The sequence below is a fragment of the Podarcis erhardii genome (genome assembly GCF_964252035.2).
Source record: "Podarcis erhardii genome assembly, chromosome: 3".
Classification (NCBI taxonomy): Eukaryota; Metazoa; Chordata; class Lepidosauria; order Squamata; family Lacertidae; genus Podarcis; species Podarcis erhardii.
Genome location: NC_138507.1, coordinates 120,251,832 through 120,263,956, shown reverse-complemented (window position 1 = coordinate 120,263,956; position 12,125 = coordinate 120,251,832). Strand labels below are relative to the sequence as shown.

The 12,125-nt window shown below is 50.2% G+C and overlaps 1 protein-coding gene across 8 annotated transcripts in view; it reads left to right on the top strand.

Moving 5' to 3' along the window:
* Window positions 1-10,179, top strand: part of HMBOX1 (homeobox containing 1) — a 124,687-nt gene extending 114,508 nt beyond the window's left edge. For 2 of the 8 annotated variants that reach the window (XM_081854856.1, XM_081854855.1), the window contains exons 9-11: window positions 2,214-2,308; window positions 2,562-2,663; window positions 7,015-10,179. In XM_081854856.1, coding sequence (XP_081710982.1) covers window positions 2,214-2,308; window positions 2,562-2,663; window positions 7,015-7,152 — 335 coding nt within the window. In that variant the 3' untranslated portion in view covers window positions 7,153-10,179. Of the gene's footprint in view, window positions 1-2,213; window positions 2,309-2,561; window positions 2,874-7,014 lie in introns of those variants that run through there. The other 6 variants (XM_081854858.1, XM_081854857.1, XM_081854861.1 and 3 more) reach the window with 6 other exon arrangements.
* Window positions 10,180-12,125: the final 1,946 nt, after the last annotated feature.

Sequence of the window (12,125 nt, the reverse complement as noted above, 5' to 3'; positions counted from 1 at the left end):
GCTCCAGAATGAATGAATTCCATAGAATAGTCCTTGCCATGCAAAGTTTCCCTTCTGTAACGCAAGCTTTTCCTCGGTGAATATATCCTGGTGCCTTGGCTTGGTCATAAAGGGTTTGAGGGAACCCCAGAGGACATCCAGTCCAACCCCCGCCCTCGGTGCTGCTGCAGCATCCAACCCCCTACAGTGCATGGTCTCAGTAGGCCCCCCCAGATGTAGAAATCTCTCTGGACTTTTGGTCCTCTTCATGGCGGAGGAGGGAGGGAGGAAGGAAAGGGAGGAGCTGCCTTATAAGACCAGATGATCTGCTACCGGGCTATACAAGCTTTCACCTAAGGAAGGAAGTACCGTATTTTTCGCCCTATAGGACGCACTTTTTCCCCTCCAAAAATGAAGGGGAAATCTGGGTGCGTCCTATGGGGCGAATGCAGGCTTTCGCTGAAGCTTGGAGAGCGAGAGGGGTCGGTGCGCACCAACCCCTCTTGCTCTCCAGGCTTCAGGAAGACATCCGCAGCCTAGGCTGTGGGAGTTCCCGCAGGGCTGTCTAGGCTGCGGATAGCAGCCTGCTTCCCAGAGCGCCGGGCGCGCTGAAAGCAGAGCGCCTGGTGCTTCGGGAACACATCCGCAGCCTAGGCAGCCCTGCGGGAGTTCCCCGCAGGGCTCCCCATGCTGCAGATAGCAGCCTGCCGCCCGGCGCGAGAGGCGCCCTGAAGCAGAGTGCCCCTTGTGCTGGGCAGACATCCGCAGCATGGGGAGCCCTGCAGGAGTTCCCCGCAGGGCTCCCCTCGCTGCGGATAGCAGCCTGCCGCCCGGCGGGCAGGGCGCACTGAAACAGAGCGCCCCGCGCGCCGGGCAGGCAGCGGCCAGCCCCATAAGCTCGGGGAACAGCAGGGAGGCGCAGCGCCGCCATCCCGCTGTTCCTCGACCTGGTTCGGTTTCCCCGACCTGGTTTGGGGGGGGAATAAAGGAAAAAATGTTTTCCTTTATTCCCCCCCCCCCAAAAAAACTAGGTACGTCCTATGGGACGAAAAATACGGTAAATAGAAAACCACATAGAAGTCTTCCTTTTCTGCAACGGAGGGGGCACCCAGAGTTGGAGAGCCACCTCTGTTAGGAAAGGCAGATATGTTTGGGCCTCCTATTTTGTTTTGTTTTGTTTTTTTAAGATGGCAAGGTGCCCATTATCTGAGCAAAGACCCCAGCTCAGAACTGCTTCTGTGTTTTTGGGAAAATTGGTGTTCTTCAACCACATTAACCTGCCCTTCCTGAACAGCCTAACAACACGCATTAAGAGGGGCTTGCGCCATACAGTAGTACCTCTGGATGCGAACGGGATCCGTTCCGGAGCCCCGTTCGCATCCTGAAGCGAACGCAACCCGCGTCTGCGTGTGCGCGGGTCGTGATTTGCCACTTTCGCGCATGCGTGTGATGTCATTTTTTGCCGAAATTGCTCAACCCGAAGCTGCTTCAACCAGAGATATGACTGTATTGAAGTGAAGATGAAAATGGGACCCCTCACATGGTGTGCCTGTGTTGTAAGAACCATCAAGCCACAGTAGTAATAAATAAATCCGGGAACATTTGCAAGCATAAGGAAAGAGAGGGAGGGAGAGAGGGAATGTATTAATGTTGCTTTTTACCAATCAAGCCTAGTTTTCCACCCTTCTTGACGAAAGGGCCTTTTAGGTTCGAAGCCTGTTAGGTAGGGATTGTTTGTGTTGTGTGCATTGCACTTCCACAAAAAAGTGTGAAACTGGACGCATTATTTGGCTTCCTGAGAACTGCTGCTCTCGTTTGAAAGGCAAGTCGCTAGCCCTTATGAGTGAAAAGATAGCGCCTGCCGAAATCTCAGGAGTCGGAGAAGTGACTGCATAAGATTACCAGTAGTAATTTTGCGCAATAGCGAAATAAAATTTTAAAATGCAGAATAAAACACTATGCAGATGTGCATGACAAACCTGCAAACCAGGCAAGCTTGCCCAGTTTCTTGTTTTGCCGAATCTGGGTCGTCTCGGTTGCAGGAACTTTTAACTCCTTATTTATTTATTTTTTTAGCGTGGGGTACACACAGCTCTGGTTGTCTTATTTGTGGTTCTTACAAGAAACAACGTGCTCCGTTTGTGTGTGTGTATGGGGGTCCCCATTCTTCATCTTCATCCTTGCCGGTAACCCTTGCAGCAGATAATTTAGGGATCCATTTGCTTTTTTCGAAGAAGCAGCAATCCTGGAGAGTCATGGCATAGATGTTCAAAGTCCCGGAGGCCACTCCAACAGTGATGACATAGACGGGAATGACTATTCGGAGCAGGTAAGTATCTGAGGCGAGCCAGGTGGCCCCCAACCCCCAGCGGAGCGTCTCTCCCACCGGTGGCCGCTGATCCTCATTTGGGGTGGGGGTGGGAAAGTGGCGGTGGGGGTGGGGGTGGTCCTGGCCTCCCTCCTCCGCTTCCTGGATTAACCCTCCCAGCTTTTTTGTGCTCTGTCGCGCAACGGGGGAAAGGCGGGGAAAGCCCTCTCGCCGGACCAGCCTTCACCCACATGGATTTATTGTCACACAACAGGACACTTGGCAAGTGCGCAATGGGGAGGAGGAGGGCCGATGTTCAGAGGGAGGCAGAGAAGCAGAGAAGTTAGAAGAAGACAGGAGGATCTGCTCAAAACAAGCAAGTTAACGCTCCGTTTGCAAAAATAAAATAAAATACAAGGGCATGATTTGAGACTCCCAGATTCTGCACCGCCACGCATCGTAACCCTGTGGTCTTGTTTGCTCCCGTGTGCCCTTGTAACCAGAGCTGTGTGTATCCTACGAAATCCATCCTTGTGTTATTGTTATATTTTTTATTTATTTAAAAAAAAAAGTGGGAAAAGGCAACAAATATTGCCAGTGCTCGTCGTTCCTAGTCAGTGGGAGGGAGAAGCCTGGAAACAGCATTCAGTAAAGTTTCAGAAACCAGAGGGTTGTGCGCATGGTCGCGTTTTGGGTTGTTGTTTTTTCTCCGAACAGCCCATGGAGGGAAGGACGGGCGCCACCCGTTTGATTTGACAGAGTGACAGCCGCTCTCTTGTTTTCCATCAACCAGGCAGCCATCCCCCTTCCCTCTAATTCCATTGGCTGCATAGTCCTGGCCTCTCCTTCACCTCCCTCCCCCCCTCTGCTCCTTGCCAACGAATTACAAATTCCTCTGACGGCGCAAAACCTGGGAACAAAATCCGTCAGGATGCAATCCAGGTCAAGGCACACGTATTTGCATAATTCTCAAGGTGCGTTTCTGAGCGCCTAGGCTTTTGAATGGCACATTAGGTGTGGAACACACAGCCCTGCTTATAGCACAAAAATATACAAAGTTGTTTCTCCCTCCCCTTTTTCCCTCCCAGTGCAAGGAATGCAAAGAGATACATGCATGCTCCTCTCCCCCAGGAATGAATGCATTGATCGCGACTTAGTAGTATGGAAGCTCGATGCGCAATAAGGGAACCCCTTCCAGTCCATCTTCTCATGATGTTCTGTGGGGTGACCAAAGGCTATTCAGTCCATGGCTAAAGAATCATAGAATTGTAGAGGTGGAAGGGACCCCAAGGGCCATCTAGTCCAACCCCCTTAAAATGCAGGAATCTCAACCAAAGCATCCCTGACAGTTGGCCAACCAACCTCTGCTTAAAAACCTCCAAGGATGGAGAGTCCACAGTCTCCCGAGGGAGACCATTGCACTGTCAACCAGCTCTTACCGACAGAAAGTTCTTCCTAATGTTTTGTCGGAATCTCCTTTCTTGAAGCCATTGGTTCGAATCCTCCCCTCCGGAGCAGGGGGAAACCAGCTTGTTCCCTCTTCCACGGGCCTTCGGATCTTTGAAGATGCCCATCATTTCTCCTCTCACTCTCCTCCGGGTTTAATATCCCCAATGCCTTCCGCCACTCGTCATCAGGCTTGGTGTCCGCACCCATGGTCGGTCTCGGTCGCCCTTCTCCGCACACATTCCCGAAAGCGTAGAGGGGCCAGGAGCCAGCTGCTCCTTCGCCCCCATGCATAATTGCAACCCCTTCCGTCTTCCTCTGCCCTGTGCTGAGGAAAGACTTCGGGATTCTCAGCGCACGAGGCTCACGCGATGCACTACAGTGTTGCCCCGCAAGACGAACGCCTCGCAAGACGGAAAAACCCGCCAGACGAAAGGGTTTTCCGTTTTGGAGGTGCTTCGCAAAACGAATTTCCTATGGGCTTGCTTCGCAAGACGAAAATGTCTTGCGAGTTCCTGCGGGTTTTTTCCCCTTTCCCCCCTTTTTCTAAGCCGCTAAGCCGCTTATCTGCTAAGCCGCTAATAGCGCTAATCCGCTAAGATGTCAATGGGCTTGCTTCGCAAGACAAAAAAACCGCTAGACGAAGAGACTCGCGGAACGGATTCTTTTCGTCTTGCGAGGCACCACTGTACTTCTCTCACCAGGCAAATACAGAGCATCGGGAGTCTGTCCTGGTGGAGCTTTTTGTGGGGTCCACTTTTATGCAAGGCTTTTCTCCAGCTGTGGGATTAGGTGGTCTGTAAAACTATAACTTCATGATTCAGTGACCCTGGGCCTTCAGTCTGTGACTGTGGCTGTGAGCATTTGGAACTGTGGTCAGCTTTGGTGAAGAGGCCAGCAGATTGATTCGCCGCACACGTATTTAAGTTGATAATTCCTCACTGAGCTTACTGCGAGCTGCCCAGGGCTTTGCAATAATAATAATAATAATAATAATAATAATAATAATAATAATAATAATAATAATTTATTTTTACCCTGCCCATCTGGCTGGGTTCCCCCAGCCACTCTGGGCAGCTTCCAACAAAATATTAAAATGCAATAGTCTATTAAACATTAAAAGCTTCCCTAAACAGGGCTGCCTTCAGATGTCTTCCAAAAGTCTGGTAGTTGTTTTTCTCTTTGACATCTGGTGGGAAGGTGTTCCACAGGGCGGGGGCCACTAGTGAGGAGGCCCTCTGCCTGGTTCCCTGTAACCTCGCTTCTCGCAGGGAGGGAACTGCCAGAAGGCCCTCAGAGCTGGACCTCAGTGTCTGGGCTGAATGATGGGGTTGGAGACGCTCCTTCAGGTTTACTGGGCCAAGGCCGTTTAGGGCTTTCAAGGTCAACACCAACACTTTGAATTGTGCTCAGAAACGTACTGGGAGCCAATATAGGTCTTTCAGGACCAGTATTATATGGTATTGGCAGCCGCTCCTAGTCACCAGTCTAGCTGCCACATTCTGGATTAGTTGTAGTTTCTGGGTCACCTTCAGAGGTAGCCCTATTTCTCCCCCCTCACATCAAGGCATTCGAGTTAAATTAGGCTAAGAGCTGAGGACTTGCCTCAGTCATACAGGGAGTTTCCTGACCTCAGTGAGGACTTGATCCTTGAATATATACAATAAAAACACAGCTCATGAGTTCCTACCTCCCACTGAACTTGTCTGCTGGGTTGGGTTTATGATCCAAATTAATCAGGAAATAACATCCCCCCCTTCTCTCTTGATTAAGTTACAAATCTTAATGCCACCTTGACTTGTATTTTGCCCCAAAGCTGCAGAAATACAAATTTTTCAGAGGTGCTCAATGTCACTATCCCCCCCGCCAAAATACATTTATTCCCGTATTATCTGCCCCCCTCCCGTTTTCTTCCTGAGAGCAGGTTGAAGCGTAATGTTTTATTTTGATTTGCGAGTGTACTAAGATGCCAATGTTGAGGTGTGTCTTGAGCTCTGAGCGACACATGGATAAAACATCTATCCTTGGGACACTGAAAGAGAAGGCAAAACATTCCCGCAGAGAGGGGGGGGGAAAGAGACAAACACATAAGCATGTATTTTATTCATACGCACGTCAACACCCTTTCCACAAACAAGCTTCTATATCCGTCTTCTGCGGCTGAAATTAAAAAAGAAAAGTGTTAGATCACTTCCAGGAATGCACAGCCTCCACTCTCTGCAGAGTTCTAAAAATGCCTTGTTTGCACACTTCTTCCTTCCTTCCTTCCTTCCTTGTCTTTTTTTTTTAATTAAAAAAACTGAAATATTTGGCCAGATGTGAAATGTATGTGTGCTTGTGCAGATAAGCGCACCAGTCTCTACCACTGAGATTATGGACGGGGCCTTAGATTGTACAAATTCAGAGGTCTTGCAGAATCGCTTTTTTTTTTCTAAGACCCTCGCCAAGAGCCCTGAAGAGTCAAGCATTTGGGCCCAGCAGTCATCACTAGCCTTGCTAAACTGATAAATAGCGCCCAAATCCCATGGCAAACCTGTAGAGACATTCCTAATCTCTGGCTGCGTAAACAGGGGACGTGTGCCCCTTTGCTCTGATTTTCATACTGCCGTGCCGCTTGCAGATTTTCAGGTTTCCGCTCACGGAATTTAAGATTGCGGAATTTGGGTGGGGAGAGCCCAGCTTTCCCAAAACTTCCCTTTTAGGTGTGTTGTGGTTTTCATGCCTCTCCATAATTCCCCGCAGGACTCGAAAGAGTGGCAGGTTGCTCCTTCCGCCTAGTCTCTTTCCTTCCTGTCTTTGATTCGGAAGGGACCCTCCAGGGGCACGTAGCGCAAGGGAACAAAGGAACCTTCTTCTCAGAAATAATAATAACAATAATTTAATAATTTATTATTTGTACCCTGCCCATCTGTCTAGGCTTTCCCAGCCACTCTAGTCTGCTCCCAACAAAGATCAAAAATACATTAAAATGCCACACATTAAAAACTTCCCTGAACAGGGCTGCCTTCAGATGTAATAATAATAAAACCCTGAAAACGTGGTTATCTCTGCACGCCTCTTCTCCCTCCCACCAGTGCCTGACCAGCATGTCCTGCCATCTTTGGAAATAAGACTCACTAGATGATTAGAGTCATTTGCTGCCCTTGGACTGTTGCATCATAAAGACTTTATTCTGAACTCCTGTCGAGTGATGGTTTGCTTGCTAATGGGGCTTTCCTCCCCTTCTCCTCCCCTCCTTCCCTCTCTTTCCTCCCTCCCTCCCTTCCCCTCCGCCTCCCCAGGATGACAGCACTAGTCATAGCGACCACCAAGACCCTATCTCACTAGCCGTGGAGATGGCGGCCGTGAACCACACCATTCTGGCGTTGGCCCGGCAAGGAACCAGCGAGATCAAAACAGAGGCCCTGGACGACGACTGATGACGCGACGGAGGGGGAGGGGCTCCGAAACGAGAAAGTAAACTTAGTTTTTAGCCGTAGCACCTTAGCAGCCTTTTCCGACCCCCCCAAGCCCCCCACCCCGTGCCCCCCAAGCCCCCACCCCCGGTCTCCAAAATGTGTTCTTCTTAACAGTATAACTCTTTGCAGTCTCTTGTATGTCAAGTTAGCCGTTTAGGGTCTCGTTGTCCTGTGAAGAGGGCACAACGCCCTCCGATTCCGCGTATAAACTCAGTATTATCTTTCCCGGTCCAATAAGCAACCAAACCGACTGACCTCCCTCCCCATGCAACCCCCGTCTCACAGCTAGGCGAAAAACCTCTGTTGCTGTTGTTGTTGCTGCTGCGCTCTCTCTAGCATTCCACGAGTGTTCTTCCTGGCATCGCCGCCGGCCCTCGATTCCAGCTTAAATCTGGATTTAGGAAAAAGACAGCGCGGCTTTGCGTTCTCCCCTCCCAACGTCCCCCGTGGATGCTTTCCCCGTCCCAAGTCTGGGGGAAGCTGTTGTTGCTGCATCGCTGGGGTTGGGCTAGATGGCCGCTGGGGGTCCCCTTTCAACTCCGCAGTTCTACGATTCCATGGAACGGGAGTTTGCGTGGCTTTGGGGCTGGCGGCTGGTACGTGGCGGGATTTGGCAGGGGATAGGGAGGTGGGGAAACAGCGATGTCCCTCTGCTATTCGACTCGGCCTTCTTTTCTTGCAAACTGGGATGTGTGAGATGCCAGCTGACCTTGAAAGAAGCCGAGGGTCACTTGTAAGCTTCCGTCCGCAGAAGAGGGTGCCCGCTGTGTCTCTGTGTGGCAGCCACGGGCATGTCGTCTTCCAGAGAGAATGTAGTATCATTGAGTGGCTTAGAAGGAAGTCTCTCTTGGTGGAGGTGATGGGGCGGTGGTGGTTGGGTCTTCGGTGTCTGTGCAATGGGCTGCGAGCGGAGCTGCCACAGAGATCTAGTAAAAGCCCCACACACAGAGGGTGCAGGGCTGGAACAGAGACTCTGGCAGAGTGGGCAGGACTGGACTTCCGCGAGGTTGGGTAGCCTCTAAATGTGAACGTTTTGTGGCGAAATGGGTCTTACATTTCCAAACTCGGCCCCAGCTCTCAGAAGTTTGGGAAATGGCTCCAAAGTCTTACGACCACTTACTCTGCACCCCACCTCCCCGCAAGAAAATGCAGCGCTCTCAAGGAAAGCTTGACCATCACCTTTTAGCTGGTTCCCCCTAAAGCATTTCGGAAACGCAGATGGCGAGTCTTATGAGCGCCACAGTTAGCCCATCAGAGAGTGTGCCTCTTCCGTAGCCTGTTCCCCGCAGAATCGCACAATTGACCCGAAAGAAAACTGGGTGCAGATTTTTTGGGTGTCTTTTCTCTTCGTCCTGCTGTTTCTCAGGAGCTAGAAACCTGAATCGGGGGGCAGGTGAAATAATCATTGGAAGCCATAAGTAAACCGGAGAATGGATTTAGCTTTGAGCCAGGTATTCAGCAGCTGGGGTCCAGTTGCCCTTGACCTCCTAGCACGACGCGGGTTAGTTTCTACTTCCTTTTGCGCTCTTTGCTTGGGTCGCCGTGAGGTCGGGTTCAGGAGACGCAGGCTGCCCAGGGATATGCCTTTGCTTGGGTCAGAACGCTCTGGCTACGTAGGAAAAGAACCGACTTCTAAAGAAACAAATGGAGGTGTGTTTCCTTCGTTTTTTGTTCATCTTGGATCCAGTGTAGCACTTTGGGTTTCTTACTTTCTTTCGTAAATAAATTGATATATTTGTATTTGATAATTTCCCTTTTTTAAATATATATATATAACATTGGATTAGCCTAAACTGAATATATATATATATATATATATGTAAAAGCTTGTGTTAAACCATCCCATCTTGTGGAATCATCAGTCCAGGGCATTTCAGGGGACAAGGAGCCTCACCTGTTGCTCTGGAGATGCTCCTGTACTTTTGCCATGCTGGTCCCTTCCAGATGTTTGGGACTACGGTTCCCATCAGCGCTGCCACGGGAGCTCGATGGGAGAGTTGTGGTCCGAAATCTCTGGCAAGCACCAGCGTGGTGAAGGCCTCTGTGCTGAGTATCTGAGTTCACTCATCGCCGCTGCCTTTTACCGCTTCCCGATCACGTCGGCGGAATTTACCCGGAAGTCGTTCCTGGTGGGATCGTGGCCCATGTCACTCAGCACCTCTTGGGTGCAAATCTTCAGCCCATTGACTTCTTGCACCCCTTTCCCCCCAATTCTCGGTTTTTCTGGTGCCGTGTCAGCCTCGTTTTTCTCTGGTAGATTTTACTGACCAAAACACATCTCGTTTCTTTGTTTTCCTCCCTCCACTGAAACGTAAGCAACTGCTTGTCTTCTGCCCGGCACTGCCTTGTCCTAGTAGGCCAGCTTTCAAGGGGCCTTGGACTTAGACTCAGGGATGTTGTGAGATTAGACTGGCGCCTGGAGAGAGAGATTCTCTCCCTGTTGGGCAGAAGTTGGGACCCTCTCAGTGCTGGGGAGTGAAGAGGCAGGGAGATTTGGGATTTCCTGTCTGAGGGAATGACCCAGCACTGCCCCAGATTCCTGTCCGCTGCTGCAGAGGGTAGTAGGACCCGAACCAATGGATTCAAGTTAAAATACAGGGGATTCCGACTAAACATCAGGAAGAACTTTCTGACGGTAAGAGCTGTTCAGCAGTGGAGTGGACTCCCTCGTAAAGTAATGGACTCTCCTTCATTGCAGGGTTTTAAGCAGAGGTTGGATAACCACCTGTCGTTCCTGCATTTCAAGGGGGTTGGTCTCGATGACCTTCGGGGTCCCTTCCAATGAAGGAGAGTTTTGGATTCACCCATCCGAGCGAGTGAACCAGGAATCTAGAGCTGCTTCGTTGGGATTTTGACCTGTCGTACAATCACAGATGGAGCTGGCAAGCAAAGTGTCTGGATTTGAGAGGACCATTTAATGGTCAATGCCTTCTCCGCACCGATAATGTTGTCCTTGATGTTATTCCGGTTCCGAATTTGTTCCAGCAGTCAACTTTAGGAAATAAAAAAAGGGGAGAAATTAGACTGCAGGAACAGCTCACTTCCCAAGTACAGTCAGGGCCATTGGCTCAAACAGCCGCCCCTTTTTCCCGTGGACGGATTTGCAATTTCACCTCCGCCACCGCCTCCAGTTCTCGAAATAAACGCTGAGATCTCGTGTGAGTTTGTGCTCTGGGCCACTTGTTGCAGTGACGGCCTTTTGCTGTCGATTCAAATGTTCGCGGCTGCTGCGTTGTCAGAACGAATTCAAAATGGCAGCCGTTCCGGAACTGATATTTTCAGAAGGTTTTGCTCCCGAGGCTGAAAGGAGAACGGTGCACTGGGTTACGGAAGGAAAGGAACCTGGTCCCAGGGCTTGGACCCTGATTGTGGGAGGGTGTGTGGACTCAGCAATAAATGTGCAGAGGGCAGGTTTGTACAGATCTAGGAGGAGTCGCTGTGTGTATCGAGGCAACGATAGTCCTGGCATCACTCTGAGTCGTCTGGTAGCAATAGGCTGCCAATGCCACCCTTTTCGGATATTGTATCTCAATGGAAATATGAGACGCAGCCGCTCAGTTGCTCTTTGTGCCTGATGAGGAATGGTTGAAGTTTCCATCAGTATTGTCAGAGCAGTCAGTTCAGCTCCACCCTCTCTCACTCCGAACACCCAAACTCTCTTCTTCCTTCTCTTTTCTTCCCAAGTTGCCTTTACGGTCCAACGAGAGTTTTCTAGATGCACTGCCAGGTGCCTAACCCACCAGCCCAGCCTTCGCCAAGTTCCAGGTGTTTGGAACTGCAACTCCCATGAGCCTCAGCATCACAAAGCTGGGATTGATGGGTGTTGAAGTTGAAAACATCTGGAGGGCCACTAGGTTGGTCACAGCTGCTATATGCTCACCTTTATTAGGCATCTTGACCATTGTGGGAAGCCTTGAGGTTTTTGGAAAGTAGTCGCAGATCGACTTAGCCAACTCATGCACACACACACACAAAATTATGAGGAGGAATTTGTCACAGTGATTTGACCCGTAAATCCTTTTGGCCATGTGTAAACTCCCTCTGTTGTGGGTTTGGTGGGAAAATAGCCTTTGGTGGGAAGATAAAGCCTTTACTCCCAGCAAAAGGGTCTGGATCTGGTCTTCCAGTATCGCCCAACTCTATGGTTTTGTGAAACAACTGGGATAACACTGGGGTAGATCTTAATTTTTTGGCTTCCAGTTCCTTCCTTCCTTCCTTCCTTCCTTCCTTCCTTCCTTCCTTCCTTCCTTCCTTCCATAGTCTTCTGTTTGGATTTGGAGCCAGAAGTTTACTTTGAAACCGTATAACGTTAGCGTTGAGGTGTGCTGTTCCTTTCTTCCAGGTGGAGGTGTGTATACATTTAAAGCTCCCCAGCCCAAAGGGTCCTGGGAACTGTAGCTTGTTAAAGGCGCTGGTTTGCCAAGGGTGAACTCCAGTTCCCAGGATACTCTGGAGAAAGCCATGTGCTCTAGATGTACAGCCAGAGTCAATGAAGAGCAGCTTCCTCTAGAACAATCCATGTTATTCTTTGTATCTTTCACTTCCTTCCTGATGTGTATTGTTGTTGTTTAGTCGTTTAGTCGTGTCCGACTCTTCGTGACCCCCTGGACCAGAGCACGCCACGCACTTCTGTCTTCCACTGCCTCCCGCAGTTTGGTCAAACTCATGCTGGTAGCTTCGAGAACACTGTCCAGCCATCTCGTCCTCTGTCGTCCCCTTCTCCTTGTGCCCTCCATCTTTCCCAACATCAGGGTCTTTTCCAGGGAGTCTTCTCTTCTCATGAGGTGGCCAAAGTCTTGGAGCCTCAGCTTCAGGATCTGTCCTTCCAGTGAGCACTCAGGGCTGATTTCCTTCAGAATGGAGAGGTTTGATCTTCTTGCAGTCCATGGGACTCTCTCAAGAGTCTCCTCCAGCACCAGAATTCAAAAGCATCA